Raw genomic sequence first — 14624 nt, forward strand, 5'->3', positions numbered from 1 at the left:
GGGGCTGGAGACTGTGCCAAGATGCACACGAAGTCACAAAAGAACCGGACAGCGGACAGCCCCACTACCCCACACACACAGACTTACACGGAGCGAAAATGCTGGGAGTCTAAGCAGAGTAATTTTGCTATTAAAGCAAGCTAAGCGAGTTCAAATGCATTTCGGCAATATCTACGGATTTCTGTGTCACCCCTGAAGAAACACATTTGAACAGCGGAGTCACAGAAATCTGTTCGAACCAAAGCTTATCTCGGCATTAAAGAAACATTTTACAAATATATAGACGAATTAAAACCAACCGAATAGTAGGCTTTAAAAAGAATACCCAAAATCAGACCATATTTAATCTTCAACTCTCAATAAGTTAAGAAGTTTCTAGCGGGTTACTTCTCGGCGAATGTAATTTCAGCCTATTGTGAAGGAATACATTTTTATTGTAGCATAGCCGAACTTTCAAAAAATTGGACCGTAATCTGCCATCAAAAAAGTTAGAGTTAAGTTATAGTCCATTATTCCCTAAGACTATATTTCTGTCTATGTACGCTAGGACTCATTACTCGGAAACTATAAAAGCTAAGAGCTTGGAATTAAGAATATAGATCTTTGGAACCCACAACCGCCCGAAAGGATCTATTCTGCCAAACACCCTAATTGTTTAAGATGTTTCAGTGTAAATTAAAAATGATTTTATTAATTGACCTAATTAAGTCATTAAATGTTATGAATAATTAAGTTAAATAGGTGCCAATAGAAATTCAGAAGAACTCCAGCTTTTGTAAATTTAAAACAAAGTAATTGGTATCTAATAATCGAGGCACTTAACTACAGCGTTTTACCTAGCTTTAAAATTTAAAAGCGGAGTATTTTTTATTGGAGGTTTTTACATTATTTCCGAAAACTTATAGAACAAATTATAAAACTATTTGATTGTATTTTTTATCATACCCACATCTACTTTGCGTTTCAACATTTCCTAAAACTTGGGATATACACAAACCACTATATAAAAATGGTGCGACTATTTCATATACCTGAAATGTTCAAAAAATAATGAAACAATAATTTTAAATATTTTATTTCAATATTTTTTAAATTGTTTACAAATTAATTTAATATTTGTAATAATTTAATTTATAATGTAGGTGCCAGAGAGGAGAAACGATCTTCTTTGCGGTTTAAGATGTTCTTAATATTGTACAAATTACAGAGCTTCTTTCACTACACTAGCTTCTTTCACTAGACTAGCTTTGTGTTGTACTGATCAAATATGATCAAATACTCGGTTATAAAATTGACAACCAATTTAAATAACACACGGGATCAAATTGATGATTAAATTGTATCATATTGAACTTACTTTTGATTAGTGTACAGGTTGCACTGACAAAAGTCAACATATTAACCTTTACATAAAAATAATAAGAATATTTAAAAGTCGTGTTTCCTACAACTCTGTTCTTCTGTTTAGTTGGCAAGTCCACAAATAAAAATGCACCTCTCCACCTTGCAGATACATTTTTGTAATTGTAGGTACTAAGAGTGAAATAACGTTATCTCAAGACTTACCGAGCCTTTCTATGGGCTCTCGATTTTTTTTGCAGTGCAGGCGAAGTGATGGACCGGCTGTGTATGTGTGCTAATATTGAGGTAGGCCGCTGTATTGAATGGTCGGTGAGTGGGGGTGAAAGGGGTGCCGTTCGGCGGCCGGGGTCGGCGTCAGGGGTCGCAACTTGCACTCATCATCGACTCAAACTCAATCAGCAGCAGCAACAACAGCAGCGGGGGCATCGGCAACATCGCGACGCGTGCAGCTGTGTGCGTGCGCGAGTATCTGTGTGTCGCTTTTGACATTTACTTTATGTATTCTTCGCCTGTAATGAGGTAAGTGAGGAATGCAGGGGGAGGCCTATGTACGCGAATCGGTGTACGCACATTTGCACATATGTGAATTGTCGTTAATTATATACTTTACACGACACACACACACACACACACACACAGGCGGGACTCCACACACACACTCACGAGGGGAGACAGGCGGCGATTTTAATGTACAACAAAGGCGCATTGTTGTTGCCGCAGAGCGGAATTGTGTGCGGGCACATAGGTGGCACCCTCTCCCTATGTACAGCAACTACTAAGTGCGAGCCACCTATATACCCGCCTATGTGCCACGGCTATGTGCATCCTTAAATCGCTTTGGTAAACGTAAATACGCCACAAAAAAGAAATTATTTTAACTCTTTTTTTCACGCACAAAAATGTGTAAGTCGAGAAAAAATCGAAATCCCTGGTTGGGGCTGCAAAGGGTCGCCATAGGCATAGAAGGGGTCACCCGGCAGGCGCATCCCTTATCATTATGATAAGAGGGGTCAGCCCGGGGCGTGGGTATTTGTGTTTGCCATGCACTTTTTTGCAATAGCAGCGGCGACCGCAAAGGAGCTTGTTGTTGCCTTTGGTAATTTTCGATTGAGAGGGCTTTGGCGTTTGCCATCGCATATTCGTCTGTCGGCATTAACCCTCCACATGTTTGTGTATTTATCGGCGAGTTTGTTTGATTTGTGAGGGCAAACGAGCGCAGCAAGAAAAACACAAGGCTCAGTAAAAACAATTATTTGTAGCACATTTCTATTTTTCTAAGCCACTGGTGTTACTCCGATATCTGGACATTCGTTCATTTTATGTTTATGTTCTCTTATGAAAGCTAATAACATTAAAATAACAAATACTTAATTTCTTTTTATGAAACAAAAATCAGTTACAACTTTAATTTAAATTTAAATTCAAATTTGAATTCTTGTTCTATTCCCATGTTCCTCATTCAAGATATCAACCCTGGTCTCAGTGTTGGTAAATGCTGTAGCACTAGCGCTGCTAAATAATAGTGGCTGATGTGGTAACTATTGCGGGATACGCCAAAGCGCCTTCTAGCGGATGGAAGCGAAAGTGTAACACTGAATGTAGAATGGCTGTGTAGACTAGGGTGAATTCGACATCCGTGTAGAATATTATTGCACCTCCGCCTGCTTACGTGGCGTAAGCCTGAGGTCATTTGGTAACTCTTAAATGGTATTTTTAGCAGTCTGGCAACGCTGGACTGAACTGTTAAGCAATTTAAAAAGCGCAAAAAACTAAAGGGATTTAAAAATGTCAATTAATTTGGGAGAAAGGGCGGAGAAAGTGCAACACTTAAAATAAAAGCTCATGGTTGTCTCACGAAAATATGCGCCAAATAATAGCTCAGTTGTTAATCCAATGCTCCATACAAATACAAGATTTTGGGCTCCTTTTATAGTAAAAATGATTTCTTCTTTGTTTGGAAAATCCCTGTTTGGTTTAGCGACCTAAAAATGATGTTCAACTGATAGTTAAAGCCCTTTTGAAAAGGAAAAAAGATAGTTACTTTTCCATTTCCTTTTTCCCACAGTAGTAAATTCAAATCTATTTTTAAAAACATTATAAGTTTTATTATTCATAAAACAATAATGATACTAACATAAATTTACATAGCTTACAAACTTTTGTTTTTAAATAATAAACAAAATGTATAAACAAAAAACTTAATGTATATATTGATGCTCCTTAATGTTTTTATTCCACCAAGACGGATATGGTTCCTATAATAAAAAAAGGTTGTTAATAAATTATTCCAATATTCCTTTTTCTAAATACTCACCTCAAATACTCCCAAGAATGTTGGCAATCGTGAAAGGGGTTAGATAAAAATATACGTTTTAGTGAGGGAAATTGCTATATTTTGTGATCTTGGCATGCATAAGCAAATGTATACTAAGGAGTGCACAAGTAGGAGTAGATGTGACTGAATACTTGATCTATTTTTGATTCGATTTTAGAAAATTAAGCATTTGATTGGACTTTGGAAATAAATGGAAGAGGATATAAAGAAAACATGCCAAAATTTTGGGATAAATAGAGGACATTTTCTTACAATTTAAACTTTCCACAAGGGGAAAAATGAAGGTAACTGGTTATACATACACGCAGCTTTCCTTCAGCTGTCTTAATTTTAAATCATTTCTCTGGCTAGCTGTATTTGTGCGTATTATATTGTTATTCTGTTATGGGAATATCGTAAAGAAGGAACTGGATTTTAATTTGACTTTCAGCTGGTTGTTGACAAACTGCGCAGGGATCAGAATTTTCCTTCAGTAAAATTTGCCAAAATTCTAGTTTCAGATGTGAAATTTTACCGCTTTGAATATAAATGTTTCTTCTTTGTTTTTTTCGGTTAATGATGTTTTGTCCATTCGTTACAGCGTAATCACTACGTAATCTAAGTTTTGATGTTTACAGTGAGCAAGGTGTTGTTTCGCAATGAGTATATGACAAAATGAGTTTGTTTTTATGAACATTAATACAATATATTTACATTTTTATTGGCTATGTGTGAACGTGTTCGTAATTGTATCTTAGGCTAGCTCGCAGCACTTTGTAGAGCATAACACAATTTACCTTTCCATGTGTGGGTGCAGGATCGCCTTCGTCTTCATCGTAGTCATCCGTGTCCTTGGTCGAAGAATCACTTCTTTTGGTTGAGAATAAAACCTAATTTGTTTGGTATTTCTGTCAAATCTTTTCTTTTTGAATTTTTATTATTGAATAATAATTAAAATTTTACAATCGCTTTACTCGGGTTTCTTTTTCTTTTTTTCATTGTTTCCTTTCAACTTTATTTTATTTTTCCTTCTATAATTTACTATTTAGGTCAAAATGACCAATTTAAATTTTCTTCTAATTTTTTATGTCATATATTTTGTGTTCTTTAGTTAATTCTGTATGTTTCTTTATACGCAATTATTTAAATTTAAATACTAATAACGACATAAAAAATCAGCGCTTTTCTTTTGTTTTCCGTTTTCTGTGATCTTTGTTTCTTTTCACTTTTAAAATTAATTTAATTTAAATATTTACTAGGTTACGATTTCATCCCGCTTGATTGGTTCTTAATAAACCCTTGTTAAATGACTAATTAAATATTAATTTAAAGTTTTGTGTGTTTTTCTTTTTTTTATTTTTAATAGAGAAAGGAGTTTGGTTTTTGTTTTTGTTTTTTAAGAAATATATACTTTTTATGTATATTTTTTAAAATTCTTTTAAATGCAACTAGTTGTAGGAAAAAGTTTCATCATTTGCTTCAAATATTTCTTTTATATTTTATTACATAGTATACTATATATTTATATATATACTTGTTTGCTGTGTAAAAAGAAGTATATACGTATCCATGTAAATATACACATATATGTATAGACTGTGTATTTAATGGTTGATGAAGAACTATTTTCCGAACTGTCCTTTTATGCACTAGAACTTTATTAGTTTTAACCTCCGTCATCTTGCTCCATTGCATGGCCTCGACTAATGTTGTCGATTAACTCAGCCCGGAGAGCCTCACTATTTCCTATGTATTTATTTACTGGGTGACGTTTTTCTTTAAAAATTGCTTATATGAAAACTCTTGCTCAACTTCAGCTAATTGGATGTTGAACATAATCCAGTTATTGATTGCTATTTGAAAACGGCCATCGGATATTTCAGTTGGGCTCTCTGGTTTGCTTTCTTTTGTGTTTAAACAAGCACAATTGATGGAAATGTATAAAAGATTTAAAATTAGTTATTGTTTTTATTTTTCATGCTGGCAGCTTGTTTGCTATGTCCTCTATTATTATTTGTTTAATACTCTTAAGCGTTAGGATTGAAATCTATCGTTATTTGTTCTCACTGGCATTCGCATTGGAAAAGCATACAAAATTAAATATATGTTTATCAAAAACATCAAGAAAAGTCCCCACAAATTTACACTCTCTCCGATGTGGGTATACAACAAAATGTAAAAGAATTTCACCTTTCATCAAACTATAACAAGGTCTCGTATTATTTTACACTCCGAATCGTTTATCAAAAGCTAAGCCTTATTTATAAATGTTTCTGAACCGTTTGGAAGTAAAACAACCGAAAATAAGTGGGTCACAAGATTGTATAGTCCGGCGTACAAAATCGGTATATAAATCGAGGTTCGAAACTGCCCTTTAACCAAGTCTCGTAAAAAACAAATACTTTCATATTCATATTCGCTTATCTATTTCTTCGATTTGTTCGTTACTCGAAATATATTTATGGTTGTATGTAAATCTATTTCTAGTACTTCTTGCTGAGTTTGCGTTTGTTTAGCTCTTCGGATAGAATCTTAACAACTTATGGATTTCTGTGTAGCCTAGTCTAGTTTGAATGACATCGTTAGTTGCTAATCATATTTCCATTATTTATTTGCATTTTTTTGCTTTTACTGTGACCTATATGTTTTAGTTTGCTCTGGTTTTGCCGTGTTCGTATTGTTTATATTCAAAGAAAATTCTGATTGTTTACATTGCACAAGATTTACAATTAGAAGCAGAATAACTGTAACTTAAAAATTAAAAAGCTAATTCCATTTCGAACGTTTTCTTTGCTTTGTGTGGAAAGAAAAGTCAGTGTGAAATTTCGACCAACGCAGTTTTGCTTTTCTTCTACTCCTGGACTTGGGATCGTTCTGGGGAAGCACGCAGGAGGAAAGGGGTGTTCGAAGATCACCCCTGTAAGAGGGTCCTCGACTCCGCACTGCCCCATCCATATCCCAGACCGTGTTAATTTTTAAGATTTTGTTTCTTGTATCCTTGTTTTCGTTATCTTGAAATTGTGTGCTTGGCCAGTAGGCGGACAGAAACATACTTTGGGATATACTCGTGATATTGGGACTAGCCGGCCATCGAACAACCGAGTGTGAGTGTCTCGTGTGGACGTGTGTATGGTACAAATATATGAAAAGTCGGGTCGGATCGACCCTCGCTAAACTCCTCCATATGTGTATCTGTATAAAGCTCCTTGGTTTATATGTTTTGGTTGTTGTGGTCTGTGATCAAGTATGTTTAGTGCGCTCTAGACTAGGGCCAGCACATAATTACCCACGCACCGGCATGTTACGTGTTCTGGGGTCTTGTGATGTTCATTGTTATTGGTATATCGCGACTACTGCACTGCTTGGTTTGCCTCTTTTCCGATCGATTTGGCCTGTTTCTTGTTCTGTTTTCTGTGTTGAATTGCTTTCTGGTGTCGCACAGGGCCCTTAACTTTTAGTATTTCGAAATCAAAAGTAATAAATCAGGAAAATTATCACGAAAGAATACCGAAAGTTGGTCTGTATAGAGGTTCGCTGTTCTCAATGCGCTGAAGGAGCGAACTCTTGCCCTCTGTCGTGGACCTCGCGCAATAGTTCGATCGATCATCGTTTGCATCACCAAAAATCATGCAATTCATCAACACGCAGATATTATTGCTCGCAACCATTTAATTTCATAAATTCATTTCCTCGTGCAACGCCAGTCAACCTGAAATGCAGTCCTTCGGATGCATTTCACTTACTGAACGCTTTCTGGGCTCATCACCACCTGCTGCCCCTCTGGTCAATTACTCCTATTCTCCCTCTTTTCATTGGCATCGTTTTGATTTTTCCATTTTCTTTGTTATATTCCATTGAATTTTCTTAATTCCAATTCAGATTGGTTATTCTATTGGTTTTGGTAAGCTTTAAGGGGTTTGGTTTGCTTTGGTTTTGGATTTATCGTTTGGTTAGACATTGAACTCAAGACGGGGAGTGGGAACTAGATACAAGTACAGGATATGTAGGGTCAATTGGTCTGTTTTGGAAATGCAGTTTCGTCTAGAGAGGGGGTGTGGCGGTTCTCTAATGGGCCTAGGTACTAATTGTTAGCAAAAAGTTGCTCGGAACAAATCCCTGGACTGACTTCAGTGCTGAAGAAGGTTACAAATTTTGTTGTCCGTGTGTAGATTTTAGAGCGTTGGGTTTCCATACCTTATATACGTGTTGCAAATTTCCCCATCTACTTTATCTACTATAAAGCTCACAAATTGAAGTCTTCCAAAAGGATTGGGGGCTCTTGCTTTGCTTTGAAGTACTGGCACTTCCTTTGAAGTCTGTCCAAAAAAAAGTTTCGAAAACCCATGTGACTATTTGTATGAAAACGCCCCGCTTATTCTATAAAATATAAAATCTAAAAAGAAAATATACCCGTTTTGCTTGCTTGTCAAACATATATGTATATATATATTCAATGGAAGAAATATAGATACTGGCTTGTGGGGGCTTGCGGGGAGGTGAGGGATTCTTTGGGGAACCATTATATAGATTTTTTGTATAGAATTAGGAAAATTGGAATTAGTTAGTTTTTAACGTTTTAGTATATGATGTTGGTTTTAGTCTCTTTTTTTAGTGTCTGTTTGATTTTAATGAAAGATCTTTAAACGAGATTATAAATAAATTATTGTGTTTCAGAGACGAATTTTAAATTTTTTTTAGTACTTTTTTTGGATGTATTATTTAGTCAATGGTTTTTATCATGTGTTTTCCTATTTTTTTGTGCTTTTTTAAAATGTTTTTTAGTTTTAATTTACTTAAAAAGTTTCGTTATTAATTTAATAATTAACAAATTGATTTTATAATAAAACCAATAACAATAACCACCTCGCCCATATGGCTACGAGACAATAATATGTGGTGCTGATAGTAGTACAGCTATTGTGGCTAATATTGTGAACATTGTGAATATGATAAGGCACAGTCTGTCAACGACCATAGCTGCAAATTTCCAATCATTGGCAATGTCATTGCACTCGTCATCTTTACGTAGCTGTAAGTTCGATTTGATGGGTTTTCATTGGTTATTGGTCAGAGAGAAAGAGTGGGTTGCGTTGGAGAGAAGAAGACGAAGCAAACAATTACAAATAGTCAATGGCTATAACTAGCTTGGGCATGCAAAGTTCATATAAGTGGAACGGTTTCAATATCGGAATATTGGTTAGTAGAATCTTCGCCATGGGCCTGCAACACCTGGCCGGGCGCCAGCTCGCCGACTTACCTGATCAGTTATAAAGCGGATTTCCTTCAAGATTAAACCTAGTTCATATTCTGTTGATGATTTGATGCACGTGTGATGGGTGACCGCGTCCGGCATTCGGGTGCTGCCAATGGGCCCAATGCTGCCATCGTCGCCTTGCCTGTTATGGCCATGTGGAGGAGCGGCCGAAAAGGAGAGAGAAATGTGGCGCGTGAGTGGCTAGATTCAGACAACCCAATCCCAGAGTGACTCGTTACCCATAAACCGTGCGGTAGAAGGCCGGGTTGTGGGGCAGTGTTCCGCCGGGCGTCATGGGGCGACAGTTGTGCCGGAAGTCGTCATCGATGTCCAGTACGTTGGCCAGCAGTGATTTCGACGAGCTTGATTATGTGGGAGGAATACAAGGAGCTTTAGTACCCTCGGCCGCAATATCGGTTGCAAAGTGAGCAATTGGTACTGTTCCTGCTTTCGCTCGGCACTCGCAGAAAGCGAGAGCAGGAACCTCGACAGCACACAGAAAATCGAATACCCAATAAAATCGATATTTTAACGATTATACAAAAAACTAATTCTTGGCTTTAAGTTCCTAAGAAATCAGACTTTTTTGGTACTTCAAGTTATTGCCGAACGTTTTTTATATTTCAAAAGTATTTTAAAGTGGTTGTATATTTGAATTTAATTACAAAATCGATAATTATCGATAGTTTTGGAGACATGTAGATGATAATTTATAAGGAAAAAGTTCTTTGCTTAAGGTTCCTAAAGCTCATAAGCGAATTTGAAATCAAAGCAAAATGTTTTTTTAAAATAACATGATTTGGTCATAATATCGATTTTATCGATAACATATTTTCAAGGTATTTCTGTGCGCTCTGATCGAATGCTAAATACCGCTCTTTCAGCTCAACGTCGGAGAGTATCTGGTGCTTGCGCTCGGAGGAGGTGTCCGAACAGGGCGTGGTCGGGAACTCCAGGATCAGCGGTCGTCCTGGTCGACTCATCCGCAGTATCCATGGCAGCCAGCACAAAAACACGATGCGTATCTAAGCGGCAGGTGGCGAAATGGAAACGTTTAGTGGGACGGGCCCAAGGATAATCCGATCAAAAATCAAATTTGATGTATTTATGCTCCAATTGCGTGTGGCGAAAGTTCGTGTCTGTGGATGATGATGACTGCTGTGTGTGTGTGCTTGTGTGTGGCCCTCTGTGGCTGGGTGTGTGTGAAGGTGCTGAAAAATGTGTGCAAAACTCAGGCGGGCTTCCCACGATTTATGGCTGTTTTGCATGAAAGGGGGAACTCCACACCACTCCACTCACACCCGGACAGATGACCACAAGTATGATTTATATTTGATTTTGATTACAACCAAAGCAACACTGTTTTGAAGTCCTTTGGCCGAAGAGCGAGGGCGCAACATGTGGGTGCTTGGTGTTTGGTGTTTGTCAGTTTGCCGGGTGATTTGTTATTACACTTATAATAATATTTATGTGAGAAATGGAGGGTGTTCGCTTTTCGCCATGGTCTCTGCTTATTTATAGCTACGGTGCATGCAAAATTTATGATCTACAGTACAAACACAGATACAGATACGGATAAACACGTGTAGAGCACGAGGCACAAACACACAGCACAACACAACACTAGTTGTAACAACAGCTACAAACATCTGTAACTATGGTAGTTGGCCCAAAGCTGCTGGCTGTAAACAACTCCCCCGAAAGGCATTCACACCGATCCCCTGATTTAGATTTATCTTCATAACTTTACGACTTTATGCTGGGCAAATTCTGGAACCTACAACTTTACTCAATGGCCTCCCCAAAAAGCCCAACTTAGCCATTCTGAAATTAAAATTTTCTGGTCCTGCCTCTGCATTTGAAAGCAAAATATTCTAGGACAGAAAACGCTGGCGTATCTCAGTTGTTCCACATAAACTCATTCATCAATGCTTGCCACCTGGTTAACTGGAAAGGTCTAAACTGGTTACCCGGTTAAAGGCAAAACTGGTTAACTCGTTCAGGGGGAAGAGCTGGAATACCGCCACAAAAAGCGCGACACTGTGGCGAACGCAAATCGATAGGATAGTCAGGACATGTTTCGCTCCTCGCTGGAGCTTACCCCCCGGCTTCGGTGTTTGGATCCTCCCTTCCAGCCCACCTTCCCCCATCCGCAATGCCGTTGAGGAGCTGAAAAACCGAGGCTCTTAGCTGACAAGCTCGCTTGCAGTTTGTCTGAAACTGTCGTTGTCCCTGGCCATCCCTCGTCCTTTTGGCCAGGCCGGCTGCCTCCTCCATCATGTCGGCTCCTCCTTGCCGGTGGTTTTCCCCCGTTTTTTGCCCATTTTTTTGGCCAACAAGCGAGGAGCTTACATGGAAATGCGCTTCAGGACGTGGCATGCAAACTAAATGCAAAGTTAACCATTGCCATCGAGCAACTGGAATTTACCATATCCATATCAATGCTAACCGCCCACAGCCGCCCGCGCTTCCCCCGTCCTTTGTGCAAATTTTGCGCAAATTGATTTGTTGTTATCACACAAAAGCGCGGGCCGAGCGGGGTGTTTGGTGGCACTCCGGGTCTCCGGGGCCAATTCAAGTGGCAGCCAGGACGCGCAGAAGGACTCCTTGGGCATGCACATTTCTAATGCACCTGCCCTGCCCTCGCCAATTGCCTCAATTTTCGGTGCCGTGTCAGGACGACTCACAACTGGGCCAACTGTCAGGCCCCTAAACTTCCCCCTTCCCTGCAGTCGCACTCGAACTCAATTCCTGGCTTTGGTTTTCCCCTCGTGTGTTCCGAATTCAATTGTGTGCCGGGGGGCGGGCTGCCGCCACATTCTTGCGCGAAAACCATACAAAACTTGTCATGTGAGTGACTCCTTAAAAGCCAATCGACTTCCACTGAGCTGCCCTTATTCCTGATCCTCCCTTACCTCTCTGGGTCCCGTCTAGCGCAACTTTTCATTATGCACTTGGAGGCCATTGCAATAATGTGCAGAAATTGCTTTCCACTTGGCTGTCTTGCGAAAATATTGTCATGAAACGCCTGGAATTTTCCACCATTGATATCAGCACTGGCAGATGGGGAGGAAATGGGAAATTTTGTCGCTATTTCATGGGGAAACGAAGCCTCAGTGAGTTAAATTTATTATCAAAAAGTTGTCCTACTGGTGGCTGTTACCATTAAAGAGTTCAAAGTTGAATCCCTCTATCAATCTTTACCTTTCATATTAGTGGTTGGTCTACAACGTTACAATCCTTTGTTTACTTTGCTGCATTTCTTTTTTAAGGACCCCCATAATTCCTTTATTCAATTATAATTACGCCCGCCGCCAAAGGCTGGGTAAACTATTTCGCACTCAGACACACACGACACCACACAAATAGAGGCTATGTACAGAGAGATATGTGGATTAAATATGTACTGGGGGAAAAAAGATATCGGGGAGGCAGATAGAGGCTGGAGTACCATTTACAGGACCTCGTACACCAGCACAGCGTGTTACATAATGCATAATTGGACGGCAGTTTGACGTTGCCATCTGCTCTGGCTGAGCTCTTTTTACTTTTTGTTATTTTTCAGGCCCATTCACTTTGGCACGGGTATAATGATGCAGATACAAAGGCGTGTGTGCAACTGGTGACAGAGTTACGAGCAAAAAGGGATCGGATCTGGGAGTGGGCGGGGCTGGGTGGCGGTGGCGGTGTTCGGACTCTTGCTGGGATCGGGGATGTGGCTGGCATACACGTAAGTACAAATTATGGGCCCAACATCAACATTACGATATTTTTCATTACATAAATTATTTTATAGTAGACACGTATAGTAGCTAGACATGTTGGATGGTTACAACATTCGTTTCGTACTCTGTACATCCGTCCGTCACTTTTTCGGCTCGGCACTCCCTCAGCTTCTGCCGGTTACATTACGTTCCGCTCGGCTCTTTTGATTTACTCTTTTGGGGTCACACACACAGGGGTCACGGGGTCACTTCTAAGCCTCAACTCAACTGACATTTCTTTGGGGCTTCGACTTCGGCTCGGCTCTCAGCTAAGTTGCAGATACAGTATGCATACTAACAAACCAAATGGGGCAAAACAAAAGGCTGGGGAAGCTTGCATAACAGCCCCTAAGTAGGCTTCAAGAACTAACAAGGAACCAATTGAAAAACCGAACAACGAAAAAGGGCTGTTTTGTGTATGAAACAGAAATGCACGACAACATCAACGATAATAACAATTAAGGGGGCATGGAACAACATTTATTTGTGCAACTATTTGCAAGTACGTTTTTGGGTATTTTAGTAATTTTAATTTATTTATATGTTCGCCTCCTAAACGGTGTGAGCTATGAGTTTAACACGTGGAAATGTTTTCTTTTTTGGCTGAAGTGATTATGGTTGCCGTCAGCAAAACAATGAGCTGTTTATGTTTGTGAATGGAACTGTGAATTTTAAATAGCCATTAGCGTAGGTTGTAGACATGTTTTTTGGGTTTTTATTAAAAAGCTATCGTATCGTACTATAATTGGAGCTACTGCTATTAGAAGTGTTTTATTTGGCATTGAAAATCTAGTATTTTTGATCTTTAATTACATTTATTACAAGTACTTTCAATATAAATTGTATGTTTGTTCTAGGCATTCGCATAATTTTAGAAACTTTGGAGGTTTACAAAAAATTAATTTTGTTGAAAAAACAAGTGACCTGGCCTTGCTAAAGCTCATTTCGGACTCGAGGAATTAAATTTTAAACTGACACAAAAAAAGGTTTTTTTTAATCCGGTGTTATTGGCTTATGTTTATGTTTTAGGTTTCGTTTTTACAACAAAGGAACACAACACAAATTACAACAAGTAACTGAACAATGTGGAAATAGCTAACACAAAACATTTCGCTAGCTAACACATAACTTATCTTCTCATGGCTCTCGCATAGAACGTTGCAGTTTTCTCCTTTGGCAGAGATAAATCATATAAAAAATGCTAATTCTATGCGACAGTGGCCTCAAATTCAGCAGCCACAGAGGACGACTCTGGGGCACGGGGAAAAGGATATGCGGGGCAGGATGTGGGAGGGTCCTCTGGAGCTGCCGCCCTGCGGCCACTGAAAACTAGCTGAAGCTATAAATGATGAGTGATGGTCGCTTTGCAGTTGTTCTTATTTCGATATTTTGTTTGGGTTGGTTGGTACGAGAGAGTTTTTGGATTGCTGTGGTGGTTTGGGATGGCTGTTTGTTGGGTTGACCTATTTGCAACTTACCCATTCGGACATTTCGTGCGTATCAGCATTTCGATGATGATAATTTAATATTAAAATCGTTGACACAACGGATGAAGCTACCATAAACATTATGCAATTGAAATATGTACCTGTTGGTTGGTTGGGCGTGTTGTCAATATATATATATAGCACATATCATATATATTTATCGTGTTCAGTGTGGGAATATATTGTAATTGTTGTAGTGGTGCACGGATTATTGGTTAGTTTTATTGTTAATATATTGTTGGATTGGAAGTTGTTGTTGTGTTAGATCGTTTGGGGTAACGCATATTTGAAAGTTCAGATTTTATTCATAGTGTACGGTTCGGTTCGTTCGGTTTTATATGCATTTTGTGAGCACATATATTTTTGCGGAAGGTACATAGTTTGTTTGAAAGAAAGAAAAAGGCAAGAAATATGTACAAAATATTTGAGTTAGTACATTAAAG

At 38.7% G+C, this 14624-nt stretch overlaps 1 protein-coding gene across 4 annotated transcripts in view; it reads right to left on the reverse strand.

The window, feature by feature from the left end:
- Positions 1 to 3442: 3442 nt before the first annotated feature.
- Positions 3443 to 14624, reverse strand: part of LOC108033635 (neuronal acetylcholine receptor subunit alpha-7) — a 55501-nt gene continuing 44319 nt past the window's right edge. For all 4 annotated transcript variants that reach the window (XM_044094546.2, XM_044094545.2, XM_017108053.3 and 1 more), the window contains exons 9-14: positions 14173 to 14282; positions 9804 to 9955; positions 9170 to 9292; positions 8934 to 9072; positions 3677 to 8705; positions 3443 to 3617 (exon numbers count right to left, since the gene is read on the reverse strand). In XM_044094546.2, coding sequence (XP_043950481.1) covers positions 8553 to 8705; positions 8934 to 9072; positions 9170 to 9292; positions 9804 to 9955; positions 14173 to 14282 — 677 coding nt within the window. In that variant the 3' untranslated portion in view covers positions 3443 to 3617; positions 3677 to 8552. The remainder of the gene's footprint in view (positions 3618 to 3676; positions 8706 to 8933; positions 9073 to 9169; positions 9293 to 9803; positions 9956 to 14172; positions 14283 to 14624) is intronic.

The sequence above is a fragment of the Drosophila biarmipes genome, chromosome 2L (assembly GCF_025231255.1).
Source record: "Drosophila biarmipes strain raj3 chromosome 2L, RU_DBia_V1.1, whole genome shotgun sequence".
NCBI lineage: Eukaryota > Metazoa > Arthropoda > Insecta > Diptera > Drosophilidae > Drosophila > Drosophila biarmipes.